Source organism: Lepidochelys kempii, chromosome 6 (assembly GCF_965140285.1).
Source record: "Lepidochelys kempii isolate rLepKem1 chromosome 6, rLepKem1.hap1, whole genome shotgun sequence".
NCBI lineage: Eukaryota > Metazoa > Chordata > Testudines > Cheloniidae > Lepidochelys > Lepidochelys kempii.
This window is the reverse complement of record NC_136385.1, coordinates 128,925,592-128,945,039: the sequence shown is the minus strand read 5'-3', so window position 1 is coordinate 128,945,039 and position 19,448 is coordinate 128,925,592. Positions and strand designations below refer to the sequence as shown.

Genomic DNA, 19,448 nt, shown 5'->3' with positions numbered 1-19,448 from the left:
CTTTTATACGCACAAAGCATGAAAAAATACCTCCCTCCACCCCACTCTCCTGCTGGCAATAGCTTATCTAAAATGATTACTCTCCTTACAATGTGAATGATAATCAAGTTGGGCCATTTCCAGCCCAAGAAAACCTGGATTTGGGCTGGAAATGGCTCAAGGTGATTATCATTCACATTGTAAGGAGAGTGATCACTTTAGATAAGCTATTGCCAGCAGGAGAGTGGGGTGAGGGGAGGTATTTTTTCATGCTTTGTGTGTATAAAAGATCTTCTACACTTTCCACGGTATGCATCCGATGAAGTGAGCTGTAGCTCATGAAAGCTTATGCTCAAATAAATTGGTTAGTCTCTAAGGTGCCACAAGTACTCCTTTTCTTTTTAAAAGTTTAGGACATCATACAGTGCACAGACATTTAAATGCAATGCAAGTTGTGATGTTGACACTAGATGGAGTATTTTTTCAACTCATAGACGTTAGGACTCATTCACTAGTGGGGCAAAGTGTAAGGAAATAAAACCTTTCAAATTAAAACCAACAATCATTTACATCAGCAGGAAAGCTTATGTCAATAAAATAAAATCAAGCTAAAATCCAGGTATCATTTGTAAATGTCATCACACTCCATTTTTTTCTCACATGGTTTGGTCTGTAAAGCACAATCCTGACAACTACGTAGGTAAGAGAATCGAACGGATTGAAGGAAAAAGACAGAGAGGCAGACCCAAGAAGAAGTGGCGGGAGTTGATAAACAAAGACATATTACAGGCCTGGCCCACAACATTTTGGCACCTGAGGCGGCGAGCTCAAATGACGCCCCCATGCCCCCTCACTTGGGCCAAAACTTTGAAACTCTGGGTCCTAGTGAAGCCCTCCCACAGTCTGGCACCTGAAGCAGCCGCCTCAGTTCGTCTCATGGTAAGGCCAGCCCTGACATGTTAGTATGTGTTATAATAGAGAATACAACATTGATCAGGAATCACACAGAGGACTCATTTGATGAGATTCACGCAAGGAAGAAGATTTTGTGGAGGAGACAATACGTATAAAGAAAATATTTTCTGTTCAACACCTTTTCGTTATTATCGATTACCACAGCCATGAAAAGAATGGCTACATAAGAGAAATATGTCTGTCTACATAAGAGAAATATGCATCTTTTCAGCTTCACAGATTCCAAGCCCAGAATGGGCCATTAGATCATCTGTTTTGACCTCCTGTATAACACAGGCCAGAAAACTTCACTCCATTAACCCTGTACTGAGCCCAATAATCTGTATTTCATTAACGCAATATCTTCCGTTCCAGAAAGACATCCCATCTTGAGCCTAACACATCAAGAAACGAAGAATCTACTCCTACTCTTGGTAGCCATCGTAGATGCATGCCCTGATGCACAGCAAGGGTTACAGGGGTGTAGTTTGATCTGGTAAGCAGTTGGGCTAGGCGGATGCTGCCCCAGGCAGGTATGATTGTTACCAGTAGCTAAGTGCTGACGGTGTGCACGGCGCTGGACAAGCCACACACTAGACAGCCCCTGATCCAAGGGACTTGCAGCGTAGGTAAGTTAGTGACCCCATCGCACCGAAGCACAGGTAGGGCCCTGCCCGCCCCCCAGTGCCTGGGGTCATTTGGGGCCCCCCCGGATCCCGCCGGCTGGCGCTTGCCCCCACGCTGCTGCGACGCAGGGCAGGGGGAGTCCGGCCCAGGCTCGGAGCGAGCAGGAGACTGGCGCGAGCCCCGCCCCGCCGAACCCCCCGGAGCGGGGCTCGGCCGCCCCGGGCTACGCCGGCCTCCACCGCCAGGCGGAGCAAGAGCAGCCCCGAGGGGGCGGGGCCAACAAGGGGCCCCGCGCTCGCCCGCGAGGGGTCCTCACGCGGTCGGGGTGTCCTCACCCCTGCCTGTAAAACTCCCGCAGCCAGGCGGCCCCCGCTCTCGCCCAGGGGGTCCCTGGCCGGGGCGGAGACCGCAGCTCGGGCCCCGTCGTGGCAAACGCGCCGCACAGACGAAGCCCCAGCGGAGGGAGGGCCTACAGGAGTCAGGCAGCGCGCGGGCGGCTCCGCCAGGCTGCGCCGGGAGCCCGAGCGGCCGCAGGACCCCCGGGCGGGCGGGCGCGCGCTGCCTGAGCGGGCCGGGCATGAGGCTGCAGTGCGAGGTGGAGGTGCGGAGCCGCCTGCTGCCCGCCTGCGGCCTGCGGGGCCGGGCCAAGGGCGCCCGCGCGCTGCTCTCCCTGGGCCGGCAGCCCGACAGGCCGCCCGGCCGCGGGGGGCCCGGCGCCGGCCACGGCGTCTACCTGATGGTCTGCACCGCGCGGGACCGGGCCGGGGCCAGGTACAAGGTGAGGCCCCGCCTCCGCCCTCCCCCCCGGGCCCGAGGGGAGACCCCCCCACCTCCGCCATTCGCCTCTCCCCTCCCCCCCCGGGCCCGGCCCGAGGGGAGACCCCCCCGCCTCCGCCCTCCCCCCCGCCGGGCCCGGCCCGAGGGGAGACCCCCCCGCCTCCGCCCTCCCCCCCCGCCTCCGCCCTCTCCCCCCCGGGCCCGAGGGGAGACCCCCCCACCTCCGCCATTCGCCTCTCCCCTCCCCCCCCGGCTCCGCCCTCCCCCCCCCCCGGGGCCCGGCCCGAGGGGAGACCCCCCCGCCTCCGCCCTCCCCCCCCGCCTCCGCCCTCCCCCCCCGCCGGCCCCGGCCCGAGGGGAGACCCCCCCGCCTCCGCCCTCCCCCCCGCCGGGCCCGGCCCGAGGGGAGACCCCCCCGCCTCCGCCCTCCCCCCCGCCGGGCCCGGCCCGAGGGGAGACCCCCCCGCCTCCGCCCTCCCCCCCGCCGGGCCCGGCCCGAGGGGAGACCCCCCCCACCTCCGCCCTCTCTCCCCCGGGGCCGGGCCCGGCCCGAGGGGATACACCCCCCGCCTCCGCCCTCCCCCCCCGCCTCCGCCCTCTCCCCCCCGGGCCCGAGGGGAGACCCCCCCACCTCCGCCATTCGTCTCTCCCCTCCCCCCCCGGGGCCGGCCCGACGGGAGACCCCCCCGCCTCCGCCCTCCCCCGGGCCCGAGGGGAGACCCCCCCACATTCATCTCTCCCCTCCCCCCCCGGGGCCGGCCCGACGGGTGACCCGCCTCCGCCCTCCCCCCCGCCGGGCCCGGCCCGAGGGGAGACCCCCCCCGCCTCCGCCCTCCCCCCCGCCGGGCCCGGCCCGAGGGGAGACCCCCCCCGCCTCCGCCCTCCCCCCCCCCGGGGCCCGGCCCGAGGGGAGACCCCCCCCGCCTCCGCCCTCCCCCCCCCCGGGGCCCGGCCCGAGGGGAGACCCCCCCCGCCTCCGCCCTCCCCCCCCCCCCCGGGGCCCGGCCCGAGGGGAGACCCCCCCCGCCTCCGCCCTCCCCCCCCCCCCCCGGGGCCCGGCCCGAGGGGAGACCCCCCCCGCCTCCGCTCTCCCCCCCCCCCGGGGCCCGGCCCGAGGGGAGACCCCCCCCCGCCTCCGCTCTCCCCCCCCCCCCGGGGCCCGGCCCGAGGGGAGACCCCCCCCCGCCTCCGCTCTCCCCCCCCCCCCCGGGGCCCGGCCCGAGGGGAGACCCCCCCCGCCTCCGCTCTCCCCCCCCCCCCCGGGGCCCGGCCCGAGGGGAGACCCCCCCCGCCTCCGCTCTCCCCCCCCCCCCCCGGGGCCCGGCCCGAGGGGAGACCCCCCCCCGCCTCCGCTCTCCCCCCCCCCCCCCCGGGGCCCGGCCCGAGGGGAGACCCCCCCCCGCCTCCGCTCTCCCCCCCCCCCCCCCGGGGCCCGGCCCGAGGGGAGACCCCCCCCCGCCTCCGCTCTCCCCCCCCCCCCCCGGGGCCCGGCCCGAGGGGAGACCCCCCCCCGCCTCCGCTCTCCCCCCCCCCCCGGGGCCCGGCCCGAGGGGAGACCCCCCCCCGCCTCCGCTCTCCCCCCCCCCCCGGGGCCCGGCCCGAGGGGAGACCCCCCCCCGCCTCCGCTCTCCCCCCCCCCCCCCGGGGCCCGGCCCGAGGGGAGACCCCCCCCCCCGCCTCCGCTCTCCCCCCCCCCCCCGGGGCCCGGCCCGAGGGGAGACCCCCCCCCGCCTCCGCTCTCCCCCCCCGCCTCCGCTCTCCCCCCCCCCCCCCCCCGGGGCCCGGCCCGAGGGGAGACCCCCCCCCGCCTCCGCTCTCCCCCCCCCCCCCGGGGCCCGGCCCGAGGGGAGACCCCCCCCCGCCTCCGCTCTCCCCCCCCCCCCCGGGGCCCGGCCCGAGGGGAGACCCCCCCCCCCGCCTCCGCCCTCCCCCCCCCCCCCGGGGCCCGGCCCGAGGGGAGACCCCCCCCCCGCCTCCGCCCTCCCCCCCCCCCCCGGGGCCCGGCCCGAGGGGAGACCCCCCCCCCCCGCCTCCGCCCTCCCCCCCCCCCCCGGGGCCCGGCCCGAGGGGAGACCCCCCCCCCCGCCTCCGCCCTCCCCCCCCCCCCGGGGCCCGGCCCGAGGGGAGACCCCCCCCCCCGCCTCCGCCCTCCCCCCCCCCCGGGGCCCGGCCCGAGGGGAGACCCCCCCCCCCCGCCTCCGCCCTCCCCCCCCCCCGGGGCCCGGCCCGAGGGGAGACCCCCCCCCCCGCCTCCGCCCTCCCCCCCCCCCCCGGGGCCCGGCCCGAGGGGAGACCCCCCCCCCGCCTCCGCCCTCCCCCCCCCCCCCCGGGGCCCGGCCCGAGGGGAGACCCCCCCCCCGCCTCCGCCCTCCCCCCCCCCCCCGGGGCCCGGCCCGAGGGGAGACCCCCCCCCCGCCTCCGCCCTCCCCCCCCCCCCGGGGCCCGGCCCGAGGGGAGACCCCCCCCCCGCCTCCGCCCTCCCCCCCCCCCCGGGGCCCGGCCCGAGGGGAGACCCCCCCCCCGCCTCCGCCCTCCCCCCCCCCCCGGGGCCCGGCCCGAGGGGAGACCCCCCCCCCGCCTCCGCCCTCCCCCCCCCCGCGGGGCCCGGCCCGAGGGGAGACCCCCCCCCGCCTCCGCCCTCCCCCCCCCGCGGGGCCCGGCCCGAGGGGAGACCCGCCTCCGCCCTCCCCCCCCCCCCGGGGCCCGGCCCGAGGGGAGACCCCCCCCTGCCTCCGCCCTCCCCCCCCCCCGGGGCCCGGCCCGAGGGGAGACCCCCCCCCGCCTCCGCCCTCTCTCCCCCGGGGCCGGGCCGGGCCCGGCCCGAGGGGAGACCCCCCCCGCCTCCGCCCTCCCCCCCCCGCGGGGCCCGGCCCGAGGGGAGACCCCCCCCGCCTCCGCCCTCCCCCCCCCGCGGGGCCCGGCCCGAGGGGAGACCCCCCCCGCCTCCGCCCTCCCCCCCCCGCGGGGCCCGGCCCGAGGGGAGACCCCCCCCGCCTCCGCCCTCTCCCCCCCCCCGGGGCCCGGCCCGAGGGGAGACCCGCCTCCGCCCTCTCCCCCCCCCCGGGGCCCGGCCCGAGGGGAGACCCCCCCCCGCCTCCGCCCTCTCCCCCCCCCCGGGGCCCGGCCCGAGGGGAGACCCCCCCCGCCTCCGCCCTCTCCCCCCCCCCGGGGCCCGGCCCGAGGGGAGACCCCCCCCCGCCTCCGCCCTCTCCCCCCCCCGGGGCCCGGCCCGAGGGGAGACCCCCCCCCCCGCCTCCGCCCTCTCCCCCCCCCGGGGCCCGGCCCGAGGGGAGACCCCCCCCCCGCCTCCGCCCTCTCCCCCCCCCGGGGCCCGGCCCGAGGGGAGACCCCCCCCCCGCCTCCGCCCTCTCCCCCCCCGGGGCCCGGCCCGAGGGGAGACCCCCCCCCCCGCCTCCGCCCTCTCTCCCCTGGGGCCGGGCCGGGCCCGGCCCGAGGGGAGACTCCCCAACCCTCGTCCAGGTAATAGTCACCGGCTCCTTCTCTTCTTTGGGCTGCGTCAGGTACAAGGGGAGACTCTGTCCCCTCCCAGGGCAAGGTACAAGGGGAGACCTGCACACACTGGACCCAGTGTGACTTCACCGAGCCGGGTAGGGGGTAAGATTTCCTATAACCACAGCACCCGGGCTACCTAAGGTGAGACGCCCGCCCCGTCTCCCTGCAGGTGGCACCCCTGAGAGTGCTGTGAAACAATGGTCCCTTTCGAGGCATGGCTGGAGAGTGGTACCTGCGTACACCAGCGCCTTAGCTCTCTCTCAGAGTCAGGGGCTTCTCCCTCCCCTTTTCCTCTCTTTTGAAAGTGGTTCTTCTGATGCAATGAGAACAACCCATTCAGGGAAGGGGAAGCTGCCTGTCTGCAAAATGAATGAACTGAGACTAACCACTCCAAGCCATTACCTTTTGGGATCTTGGCAATTCTTGGTCTTCATAACAATAGCATGTAAACATTTCAGACAAAAGTACGACTTGAGTTAATGTCCCTTTCATTGTGTGATTCTGCCAGCTAGCCACATGACTGTTCAGTAGACAGAGTATCCTGAAGAAACTAAACTTAAATTAAACAGGCTCTAAAATCAGATGGGACTGTATGTATTCAACTTCTTGTTAGTCCAGATATAGCTGAACATTTTCAATAGAGGTTACAGAACAGCACAACATTGGGTATCTGGTTGTGCTTTTCACTTAGGCACTAGCAAAGCTCAAGTGTGTTCTCCATCCCTACAAGATTCCTATGTCTGCATTAGAAACATTGTGTTTTTTAATATTGACATTTGATAGCTATGCCTGGGTTGTTAAATGTATGTAATAAATTGAGCAAAGACTTTTAGAAATGACATGTCTTGGGATGTGTAAATATGCTCATTCTGTAATATGGCAATAACTTGTAAAATAGAGAGATCTGATTATTGTTACTATATAATGTTTCTCTAAATGAAAGGTCACTGTTGTAGTGATCTCTCTGTTATTTACATGGTAAGGATTTGCAAACTTGATTTGTACTAGATAAAGAAAAAAGAAATTGTGTACTTAGTACTACACCAGGAATAGTTATTAAGCTCAATTATACTTTGAAACTGTATCTTGAAAGGTGCTTTTACTGTTGTTTTAACCAAAATTAAATACCCCCTGATTTCTTGGGAAGACTTTACACTCAAGCTCTCCACTTTTTTCCTCTCTTTCTTTCAACAGTTGAAGGAGAACATTGAGCAGTTCTTCACCAAATTTGTGGAGGAAGGGAAAGCTACTGTTCGTCTGAAGGAACCTGCAGTGGATGTCTGTCTCAGCAAGGTAGAGAACTGATAGCGGGCTAGCTTTCTGTCTGGCTTTCTTTTATTTTATGTGGGTGGTTCACTGGGAGACCCCTCCCTTTTTTCTGTGGTCTTGAATGTTGCTCTTTCTGTAGCTAGTAAACACATGTCAAGCCCTGGAAAAGTTGGCGTATAAAACCTTCCTGAGGTGTTTTCTTACCTGACATGCGTTCTGACTCTACAGCATTCGCGGCACCTATTGGTGCATGTAGTGTGAGGTCTCAATCTGGTGTTAGAGGTGGATCCCCTGTGTAGGAGTTCATGGCACTGGCACTAGACCAGCCTTAGCTAGGTTTCCACAGTTAAGTGTTCCATAACCTACGTGCCTGTGCATATTTGTTTGCATGGCTTTAATTGCTTGTTGTCCAAAGCAATATCTGGACTAGAAAGTATTCTGGGGTGATCTGTATGAAGTCTGCTGTATAGAAATAAAACTGTATTGTACTGATGTCATATAGAGTATAAATGCTCAAGCCAGGAAGTTTGACAGGATGTCATTTGCTTCTGTCTGCCTTTATACTGTATAAGGCATCTCTCTATTCAGAGTGAATGAAAAGTCACAATGCAGATACCTGAGCAATTTTCCCTAATGTTTTTAAAGGAAAATTTAGGCTGTAATCAGTGTTAGTCTTAGCAATTTGGGCCTGCCAGACAATTATTTTGGGGGCCCACAAACTTAACCAGGCACAAAGGAATAGCCTTTGGATATATGGTCTGAGATTATTCAGAAATATAATTAACTTGTTATATATATCTTAAAATGGGGAGGGATCTTTGGGTTATCCCCTCATTTTGCAGAAAAAGCTGAGCCCTGCTGCTTTTGCTTTGATACGTTAACTTTCTTTCCTTTGTTTTTCCAAATCCCCGCTGTTCTATCTCTGCCACTCGGTTTCCTCATTTGTCTAGTGTTTTTTCTCTCCTCTTTCCTTTAAAAAGCAGCATCCCTTATCTCTTTCTTTATTTTTCATCTAGCCAGTCCTCCGTTACTCCTCCCACGTTACGTTGTCTCTTTTCCAAAACAGCTTACTACATGGATTTTCCTTACAATTGCTTCAATGCTTCTGTGAATGTATGAATAATGCACTGTTAAAATGATTATTCAGCTTGTGCTGCAAAATTAGAGGCCTCTGTTAATGTACCAGCAATACATTTGCTGTCTCTCTTATTGCTCAATTAATGCCTGTCTAGAACTGATGCAAAATTTAGGAAAACCTCGAATCTTTCTAGGATTATTTTTCTAAAATCTCAAAATTAGGTTGTGTGGCTAGAAGAAAAGTAGATTGTTTACCCTTTTGTTTAGGAAGCCGCACTGGTTCCCGGTGCCCTTCCGCTTGTGTGCTGTATTCCTGAGTCTCTAATCTAAATGAAGTCCATTTTTGGATTTATGCGAAGAAGGAAATGTAGGTACTATGAGGAAAATATATTCTATCTTTGAAGAAAAGTTGTTCAGAGAATTAAATTTAATAACAGCTTATGGTCCTTGTGAACAGAAAAATAGCTTCAGTAGCCTTACAGAAAAGTTGAAACCTTAGAAGCAATGCTAGGAACACTTGATAACATCCTTGCAATAAGCATTTATTTATCTGTTTAATGGATTCGAACAGTAAGCTTCTGAGAGCTGGAGGTTCTGGGAAGAACCCATTGAACCAGCACTTCCAGCCCCTGAAAATGGTTTTGCTTATGGGGGCAGGGAGTTTCTCACCTACCAGTTCTACCCCCAACCTCCTTGCCTGCCTGTCCATTTATACAGCGCTCATCACCTTGGTATCTGAGGACTTCGTGCCTCCACTCACTTCTGAAGCCATTCAAAACCTTAGCACTTCAGTTTGGTGGATACAGTATTTAAAAAAAAAAAATTAAATGTGTTAAATTTAATTAAAATGATGCTTTAAATTAATTTAAAACAATATAATTCTGTTCATTTTAGGGCTGACTCTGTCCTGTCTCACCTTCCTCCTTTATAAGACCAACAATTATTTATGTTAGGGTTGAAGTCTGTTTCTGGCATTGATAGAGCATGTAGTGCCTTTCCACTTTCAGTAGGATGTTTCTTTAAAGGTGGTGGTTTTGGCAGATCTTGTGTGTGGCTGTGCCGTGTGGCTGTGCCGTGTGGCTGTGCCGTGTGGCTGTGCCGTGTGGCTGTGCCGTGTGGCTGTGCCGTGTGGCTGTGCCGTGTGGCTGGTTGGTAGGAGTCCATAATTTCCCTGTCAGGATGACTGAGTGATCAGATGTGATTTTACAAGCCATTGAATGGCACCTGCCTGTCCTACCACTGTCATGCTGGAGTTAGGGTTCATATTAAACTATTCAGTCTTAGATTGTTTCTCAAGGATAACCAGAGTACATAGGAGCCCTGCTAGGTATAAATAGTTACAAGAATTATTTTACCAAGAAGGGATCCACAACTCATGGATCTAGCAGAGAGGATTGATCTGAACCTGCAAGTTTCAGGAACATCGTTGCTGAGAGTATTCGGCCTGACGATTGAGCTGTGTTTGTTTAACTGATAGAATGTGCTGGATGTGGTGGTGATAAAACACACTTTTTCTCTGCATTCTGATAACTGACCTCTCAGATGCACTGTCTGTGTGTTGATATAGGGAAAATCTGCAGTAGGGGAAGGACTTGCGAATTCTTCTGATTCACAATTGTGATAACGATGGCTGCATCCTGTGTAGGAGGAAAACTTTGTCACATAAGATCATTCAGAGCCAGTGTGCTGCTTTTACTCCTGCGGGAATTCTGCGCCACGGTGCAATGCAGAATTTTGCAGAAATTAACGTGCATGCAGAGGTTCCCTTCCCCCACAGAAATGGGCTGCAGTGCTGCTGGCCATCACTAGGGGCCACTCTACTCTGCAGAGCCCAACTTGCACATAGAAGACCCTGCTGGAGGGAGGGAGGGAGAGGGAGCTAGAGCAGGGGTTCTCAAACTTCATTGCACTGCGACCCCCTTCTGACAACAATTACTACAAGAGGGGGGACCAAACCCTTAGCCCATCCGGAGTGGGGGGGCAAAGCCAAAGCCCAAGGGCTTCAGCCCCAGGCAGGGGGCCTGTAACCTTAACCCTGACACCCAGGGCTGAAGCCCTTGGTCTTAGGCTTTGAACCTGGGCCCCAGCAAGTCTAAGCCAGCCCTGGCGACCCCATTAAAATGGGGCCACAACCCACTTTGGGGTCTCGACCCACAGTTTGAGAACCACGGAGCTCGAGGGTTCCTGGCAGCTGGGCTCTGGAGAGGAGGTGGTTCGGGTGTATTGGCGGGGGTGACCCTGCAGGTGGGGTGGTGGGGGAGGGGGTAGAGAAACAGGAACTGGGTTGTCATCGGGGTTTCTTTAACTCTTTACTCCTGGGGGAACTTTTTTGTGTCTCTGTACTGTTGCAGACATACTTGCTGACAGGTGTATTGAAATAAATTACCAAAATAATTGAAACTGGCGTGATTATGTAGTATTATTTTGACAAATAAAATTTGCAGAATTTTTAATGGCGCAGAATGCCCCCAGGATTATTCTTTGCATCCTGATTGAAGGTCCTTCTCTCTCAGTATTGATTCTGAAATGGTACAAATCCAAAGGTTTGTTTCTGAGCAAAAGGCTGAAGGCCTGCTGGCGGCTCAGAGGTTTACAAGAGGTATAAAAATTGAAGTGGAAAATGTGTGTGGCTTAAAGACCCATTTGGATTTCATTACATATCTACAGAAAAACTGCTTGACTGACTTCATCTGTCAATCTAGGTTACAGTATCCATTTAGAGTTTATTTAGTGGCTAACTTCAGCATTCCGTGAAGCAGTTGAAGGTAAATCATGAGCTGCTTATTACATTTAAAACCTTTTATTAAAAAGCTCCATGTTTCATTGTAGGTGAATGTTGACATTTCACAAAACTGATGCAACCCCCTTCTGAGCCACTCTAATTTTGAGTTCAGATTTTCAGATGACAGTGATTTCAGCTTCTAGAATGAGCTTCACGATCTAGGAACACATCCACTCTAAATTCTTTAAGAATTAGTGGTGCTCTGGCTTTGTATTTTCCTTTGTCAGCTACATCCCAGACAACAGCCTTCATGATATCATCATTGGTTTCATAGTTCCAGTGGATGCTGGTGACTTCGATCTCCTGAGTAGGAATATATTCCTCAACAAAATTCTTCCCCTGGAGTCAGTGCTAGAGTATGATTTTTTCCCTGTGTTCCTGTCCCCTCAGATAACAATTTTCGTATTATACTGGACCCCTTGGCAAATCTGTTCTGCAGAGACTGGTTCATGGACTACAGTCCTACAAGCATGTTCTTATCTCTGACTGGAGCCTGGTCCAAGCCCACCAGCTTCTTCAGGGCTAGGAACATCTTCCATGTCCCACACCTTCCTGGAGAAGACAAACCTCTGTGCAGCCTGTAGAAGAAGAGCCTCCTGCCAGAGACTCAACAGCAGCCCCGTCCAGGAGAGCTCCTGGAGGTGAGGGGACAGGTTACTTATGGAGCTGGCACATATTTTTTTTTATGGCAACAGAGTGGGGGTGTGATTGCTGAATGTCCCTAGCAAAACACAGTCCTAGGCCCTAAGAGGGAGGAATCTGCCCAAACCCCAGCACCCTTGGGCTGGTCTCCCAGAACCTGCCTCCCTGCCCCGTGCTGCTAAGCAGGATGTGGGACTGCAGTGCAAGGCTTGGCCCATCATAGCCTGAAGGGGGCAGAGGGCACTGTCTACCCGAGGGGATTCATCCTAGATTCTTTCCAAAAGTGAGAATTCTAGCTTAACTAGTCAATCTCCCTGCCAACAATATTTCCATATCCTTTCTGGTAATGTTCTCTTTCATAACCTTGTTGTAGACAGGTTCCTAATTTCTCTGGAGTAGACTGAAGATCTTTGGAACATCCATCCAGTGCTTTATTTTATAACCCTGGAGCAAAAGATCATTAGAAGGAATCATTAGATCCAAGGAATGTCTACTTACGTAGCCAGCTTCAGATCAGTTCCGGTCCGAGAGATTTGTAGGGCAGCAACACAGACTGCTTACTTTTACAATAGCCTTTTTTATTGCTGGGACTCTGATATTTTGATTCCAGTTTTCACTTATTACTATCACAGGATCCTGAGCACTTCTGAGAGTAGCCATTTGCCTATTTTATTTGCATAGGCATGTCTTTTTGGGTTTTCTCCTCAACTTGTTCTTGTTTAGGGGTATCATACTAACTTTGCTTAGACAATGTGGTAGGATTTTCTTTTTGAGACACCAAAAGACAAGGTATTGTCATCTTGAAGTTGCAGAATGTTTTACCTTCAGCCTCTGGCATCCCAGAGCTGCTTAGTTTCCAAGAGTTGGCATCTGCTGTGATATCCACTTCTAGAGCAAAGGAAATCTTACCTATAACTTTTGTTCTCTGGTGTATAGTCACAACAAATCTACCCACTTCCCCAATGATCGGGGGGATATTTTTTCTTATGTTCAGATTTGATTTGCCACCTTTGATATTAAACGGGGAGTTAATTTACATTAGATATTTGTGGGCTTAGTAAGAAAGCCAGTAATACTGTTAGCAGTGCAATCAGGTTTATTTGGCCCTTACTGCTATCTTAATCAAATACGGCTTATCTGTATGACCATAGTGCCTAAGGGCCCCCAGGATCAGGGCCCCACTGTGCTGGGTGCTTCAGACACATAGTAAGAGACAGTCCACTGCCCTCTAGAATTTACAATCTAAACAGACAATGGCTGGAAGAAAGGAATTACTATCCTCCATTTTACAGATGGAGAACTGAAGCATATAGACTGAGCGACTGTGGCCAAGCTCTCAAAGAGCTGTCAGAGCTGGGAACAGAGTATAGATCTTTCAAGTCTCTGTACAGTTCTGAAGCACAAGACTCCTCTTCCTCTCCTGCTTTGAGAGAGAAGTGCATGTTGTCTGTGGGAACACCTCATCGTCTGCTTCCTTTTTGGTTTTTTTGTTTTTCTGAGGTGCGTAATAGCTTAATCTGGCTGCTTACCGCATGCCAGTTAATTTTCTGTGAGAGGTAGTTTGGATTAGATCTGTACTGAGAGGCTTTCAAAAGAGCTGAGGCATTTGAAAGTGACGCCATACTATTTAACCTCAACTGTACCAATACAGATCTCCTTTAAATCTATTAAAGTTGTGCTAGATCTTTACTCAACATGCAAGTCATCTGGTATTCCTCAAACTGATCCATGTGATATGTCAGTGGTGCTATCATCATGCTGCACCCAACCTGAAGCAAGGATGATTGTTTCCTCAGAAAAGTAGGGAGGCTTCCTGGTTCTACCAGAAGCTTCCTGTGTGACTATGGGCAACCAGTTAACCTCTCTGTCTCAGAACATCTGAACTTGCTCTAAGGATGTTAAACCTGTTAGTCCAGAGTTTCCATTGTGCCTCAAACTTCAAATGCCACCCATGCTCAACCTTTGTTTTTTTGTTTGTTTTTTTGGGGGGGTGGGTGTTTGGTTTGTTTGTTTTTCCCTCCCTGCCTAGGGGCTGTCAGAAACACTGTTTATAGCCTTAAAACTCTGTCTCCCCCTCCACCCCATGTGTGTAGTCTATAGAAACAGGCATGTTAACCTGTTCCAGCTGTGACTTGCTGCCCTCCTTTTCCAACCCTTATTCTCAGCTTCAAACTCTTGCGCTTTGTTCTTTTTTTGAGCTATGTAGTGCATTTTGTTTGCTCTGACTGGTTAGGGGAGGTTGTAACTTCCCTACCTGAATTTTTTATCATTGGCACTTAAATACAGTTACTAGAGAATTCAAAACAAGCCTGAATTAAGCCTCTTTTTTCCCCCTAGCCATTTTCATTACTCTGCTGACTCAGCATCACTGGACACCCTTCTGTACAAAAGAGTTTAGAAAGCACTAGCACAAGTCCAGGAGGTTTAAAAGTGAAATGTTTAGAGTTATTCTGTTTTTGTTTTTGTAGGCAAATGCTAGCAATTTAAAGAGCTTCCTTGCAGCAGTGAGGCTGGCTCACCGAGGCACCGATGTTGAAGCCCTGCCGCTCTCAGTCTTGGTACCAGCAAAGACTTCGGAAGTTGAAAAACCTAAAACTAAGATGATCATTACGTCGAGACGAGACTATCCGCTAACCAAAAATTTCCCTTACTCCCTCGAACAACTGCAGGCCTCATACTGCAAACTCGCCCGAGTCGACATGCGAATGCTTTGTCTGAAAAAACTCCGAAAACTAGACTTAAGCCACAATCATATAAAAAAGCTGCCAGAAACTATTGGTGACCTCGTCAGCCTTCAGGAGCTTAATCTGCACAACAATCACTTGGAGTCCTTCTGCGTAGCTCTGTGCAACTCCACGCTTCAGAAGTCTCTCCAGTTTTTGGACCTCAGCCAAAATAAAATCAAAGCACTTCCAGTTCAGTTTTGTCAACTGCAAGAACTCATTCACTTAAAGCTGGATGATAATGAGTTGATTAGGTTGCCGTTCAAGATGGGCCAGCTAAGTCAACTGCGCTTCCTGTCAGCAGCCCGTAATAAGCTTCCTTTTTTGCCCAGTGACTTCAGAAATCTCTCACTTGAGAAGTTAGATCTCTTTGGAAACCCTTTTGAACAGCCTAATCCTCTTGTTCCCAGCATACAGCTAAAAATACCATTAACTTTACTAGAATCTGCTGCAAGAGCAACAGTAAATTACAGGTAAGAATAGAATGATTCATCTATAGCTTTGAAAAAGAATGATAAACAACCTGGCAAGTGTTTAACTTTATGACTTCTAACATATGCAATTACAGTAAATTACAGGGTAGCAGAAAAGTTCCTTTAAACTCAATATAAGTTCATCTCTCAAGGCTCAGTGTAATACTGGTGAGAGTCTGAGATTGTTTTAACTGTAACTTGAAGCTTTTGAAGGGGGGGGGGGGGGGTCAGTGAAACCTGTAGATTGACACCCTCTATCCACAGAACAGGTATAGTTTCAGAAATGAACATCTGCTCTCTCAAGTTATAAGAATACACCTGTTTCCATGAATATTGGTCTCTTCTGAAATTACCAGTGCAGGGTTCCTATTGTGGGGAGGTTTTGTCATGTGGGTGTATAGTTCATATTGGGTCCTATCCACTATGGCTTGAGGCTGCTTTCACGCATGGTTGCCACTCAGCTTGTGTTCACACACCCATGTTAGAAATCATGCTAAATATTTGCTAGTGGGTATCCACTTTCTGCTAATATGCTGGTTTTTGAAAAGGAAAAGAAACCGATCCACACTGAAACTGCCAGCTGCAAATGTGTTTGTAGCTTGTTCTGCTCTTTGTATGGACAGGGCCTTAAAGAAGATCTGAGCAGCGTTGGAAAGATTTTGGTTAAATGTGAGGTGACTGCTTGGAAGGTAAATGTATAGCTGTAGCTACATCATTCCAATTGAGGTTTCTATCTACCTTACCACTGGCTTTCTTGAAGCACTGCAGCATCAGGATCGCTAACTGGCTTTAGGGGTTAGGATATGGAGCTTTTCACCTCTAACTTGAAAAGACCCAGCTCTGAGTAACTAAGGCCTGGTCTACACTGGGGGGAGAGTCGATCTAAAATACGCAACTTCAGCTATGAGAATAGCGTAGCTGAAGTCAATGTATCTTAGATCGACTTAGAATCACTTATTTCGTGTCCTCGCGGCGCAGGATCGACAGCCGCCGTTCCCCTGTAGACTCCGCTTCCGCCTCTCGCCCTGGTGGAGTTCCGGAGTCGACGGCGGAGCGATCAGGGATTGATTTATAGCGTCTATACTAGAGGCGATAAATCGATCACTACCCGCCAATCTGGTGGGCAGTGTAGACGTGGCCTAAAAATAATTACTATCTCACTCTTGCAGGAAATAAGCAGCCTCCCTGCAAGGCCAGTGTCTGCCATCTGTACTCCCCGGGGTCTACTACAGTGTGCAACAACTAAATGTTACTGCCTGTCGGTCTGTATAGAAACCAGCAGCTGTGTTAGGAGTGGAGCTGCCATGCCCAGTAACAACCCCTAGGGGAGACAGGCAGAGGAAAAATGCTCAAGTCCCAAGCTGCAAGACGTAAGAGTCTGCTGCTTCTGGACTACACAAGAAATTGGGGTTTGGATTAGAAGAGAGGTGTGGGGAAGGTTTAACGTAGGACCCAGAGACAGAAGAAAGGGGAAATAAAATGTAGATTATCAAAATTCTGGAATCTTTCTCCAGCCCTCTCTCTAAAATATAAGCTGTAAAGCCCTGTCCACTGGTCTGGAAGTACAGGTTACAAGTACCTACGGGTATTTGGGACACTCTTGTAATGTGAATTTACTGACTAGTTCATATCTCATATTCTCACTGGCTAGCTCATATCTAGTTCATATTCTCACTGCCACTGACCTCCCCTTCGCAGGTGAGTTACTCAGTACAGTCCTGATGAAGTTTTGTGAATACTTTTTTTCCCAACTTCCAAATACAAAGTACACTTGTGACAAGCTAGTATATACTTCTCAAAAAAGTGCTAAGCAACCTAAATATAGGGGTTGCTACCAGCTCCCTTTTAGTAGGGTCTGTCTGGAGAACTTAATGCCAGTACACTAGCCAGTTAGATTTCAGGAGGGCTTCTTTTAGTTAATATGCCAAGCATAATCATTTTAATACATTGCTGCTAATTGACTCCAAGGATATGGGGAGATTGAGGGTTTGTCTACACTTACCAGGGGATCAATGCATCGGTGGTCGATTTAGGGAGTCTTCACTAGACCCGCTAAATCGACCACAGGTCGCTCTCCCATGGACTCCTATACTCAACCTGAATGAGAAGCACATGGGGATTTGACAGGAGAGTGTCTCCCATTGACATAGTGTAATGTGGACCCTATGGTAAGTAGATCTAAGTACATTGACATCAGCTACGTTATCACTTAGCTGAAGTAGCGTAACGGTCTCCCCCGTAGTATAGACAAGGCCTCAGAAGGAACCCTTCCCAAAACCCCTAAACTATATTTGGGATCTGTGTTTATACTTTGTAGCAGCATAGTATTCCATATGCAAAATCGGAATTTGGATTATCTGTGGCTTCACTCTTCTAATTAGAGGGAACTGGGAACAGATCAAAGGCAGCAAACTAATTTGGGGGGGCAGAGTCTCTTATGGTTATTTAAAACAATAATTGCATGAGGGAGAATCCTTGGTTCTAGTTCTTGATCTGAAGTAATTATTGAGTGTCATGACAGAGAAGGTAGGTAAGTCAGCAGTAGGTAAGTCAGCAAGAAGTCCGAGTTAGGGTGTCTAGGACATACTACCATTTTGTTTATTTCAAAGCAGTTTTTATAAATATCTAATTTATCCTAAGAGTAATATTTGACATCACTGTCTTTTCTATGTCACCGGCTTTGAGATATTTGATGTATTATGAATGGATTGGAGGGTGGGGGGGAACATACAGAGACCTTGCTGACCGGTGTGGGGGGGAGGGCAAATGTGTGGTGTGGTGGCTAAATTTTTGTTGCCCCTCTTCTTTTCTCCCTGCATCTGTCCTAGCACTGTAATGATTTTTTTTTTATAACCAGCATGGCCCTCTGGCTCTTTTTCACTCTGTCTGTCTTGATCCAGGTTCCTGATTCTTAACAGAGCAACCAGGAACATGGTTGCAATTTATTTACTTTTCTTGGCTGTAACGCTAGTCTGTCATTGTAGATGATGAACAGGTCTTTCAGATTTGAATTATGTTTATTTCCTCTTATAAAGGGTTATCTCATGGCACAATTGTTAGCAATGCATGTGTCAATCACTAAATTTGACTGGTATTGGTTAATGTTGCAGTATGTTCACACAAACTCATCTTTTTCAACAGAATCCCTTACAGTCGTCATCTCCTTCCTTCTCACCTCTGTGAAGATCTGGAAGTAGCTAAAACATGTCAATGTGGAAGTGCCTGTCTAAGCTGCTTCATTCAGACAACAGTGACCATGAATCTCCACCACGTAGCTCATACTGTGGTCCTTGTAGATAACATGGGAGGTACAGAGGCACCCATTGTCTGTTATTTTTGCTCTCTAACTTGTTATTCCCAGTTTCTAGATAGATATCTGCAGAGTAATAGGTGACCTTAAGGGACAGCAAAGGCACTGTTGTGGGAAGTTTCATCCAGTGATGGAGGACTCTGAAATCAAATGTTGCTTGGCTGTCCTTGTTTGCTATTATGAAATGGAGACAAACCATTGAATGTGCACTACAAATAGTTAATAATGTCAAACTTACAAAGCCTTCTCACCGTAAGCCTGATGTGGTGTATCTGTGCTTTAAAGTTTCTTTAATCTTAAGTAGCTATCACTTTAGTGCAGAGAGAGAGATCGCTCCCAACTTGAATCTTCTTAGTAAGAATGCATTTTAGCTTGCTTATATGGCTGTAACATTCTCCAAAGCTTCATTATTTTTTCTCTTTATGCTTTTTTTTTTAAATGGATTAGGTGACCTCTCCTTGCCAGAAGGAGAGAGTTGGGTGAATTTCTGCTTGTTTCTGTTGTCAATCTTGTACACCCTCCCTTGCTTGATGCTCTGAATTCTATCAGTTAGAGAGTACTAGACTTTTTTCCTAGTCCAGAATCTCCTATTCTCCTTCGTAAGAGCACAGTGTGGTGCCTTTCCTGCCAGCAAGCGGGAGTCCTATGTCTATTCACTCGCTAGTTTATTGCGGAACAACAAAGTATTCTGCTGCCAAAGAGCATGACTAGTTCTAAAACACTCTTCAGGTATTTTCGGTTCCATAAACAATTCCATGTATAGGGTGCTCACCTCAAACAGGAAACAGTATTATGATATTTTTATCTGAACAAATGTTTGTGTGTTTTTATAACTGTCATATGAAAGAGAAATGACAGCTTCACATTCACAACCTAAATTGTTTACTATTTCTAAGCATCATGCAAATTTTTAAGGTTCTTGGGATGTTCATTATGTGATTACTTCAATTATTAAATGGTGAAATTCTTTTTCTTGCACATGTGAATTTATACAAATGTTGCTTTGTGTTACAATTGCACTTGTCCGTTATAATCATCTAATGCTTTCCGGTCACTAGTCCCAGTCTCTTATCTTGACCAAGATATTGAAATGTTTAGAGAGCTTCCACACTGCTAATTCATGTCTTGTCTGTGGCTTGATTGCTCAGAAGCTCCAACCTTCAACCAAAGGAGACTGCAACTCCAAAGTCCATTCCTCTTGCCACCAGCACCACCTCTGCGTTGCTTGGGTTCAGCTTCAGCCAGCTGTTCTTTATTCATGAACTGATCTCATCCAAGCACTGGGCCATGGTGGTGGTAGTGATATGGTCATATGTAGTGAA

At 52.3% G+C, this 19,448-nt stretch overlaps 1 protein-coding gene across 1 annotated transcript; it reads left to right on the top strand.

The window, feature by feature from the left end:
- Positions 1 to 1,914: 1,914 nt before the first annotated feature.
- On the top strand, positions 1,915 to 19,094 carry LRR1 (leucine rich repeat protein 1). Its single transcript, XM_073350225.2, has 4 exons — positions 1,915 to 2,338; positions 7,045 to 7,143; positions 14,089 to 14,816; positions 17,958 to 19,094. Exons 1-4 carry the CDS (start codon positions 2,138 to 2,140, stop codon positions 18,208 to 18,210), a joined length of 1,281 nt encoding a protein of 426 aa, XP_073206326.1. The 5' UTR covers positions 1,915 to 2,137; the 3' UTR covers positions 18,211 to 19,094.
- Positions 19,095 to 19,448: the final 354 nt, after the last annotated feature.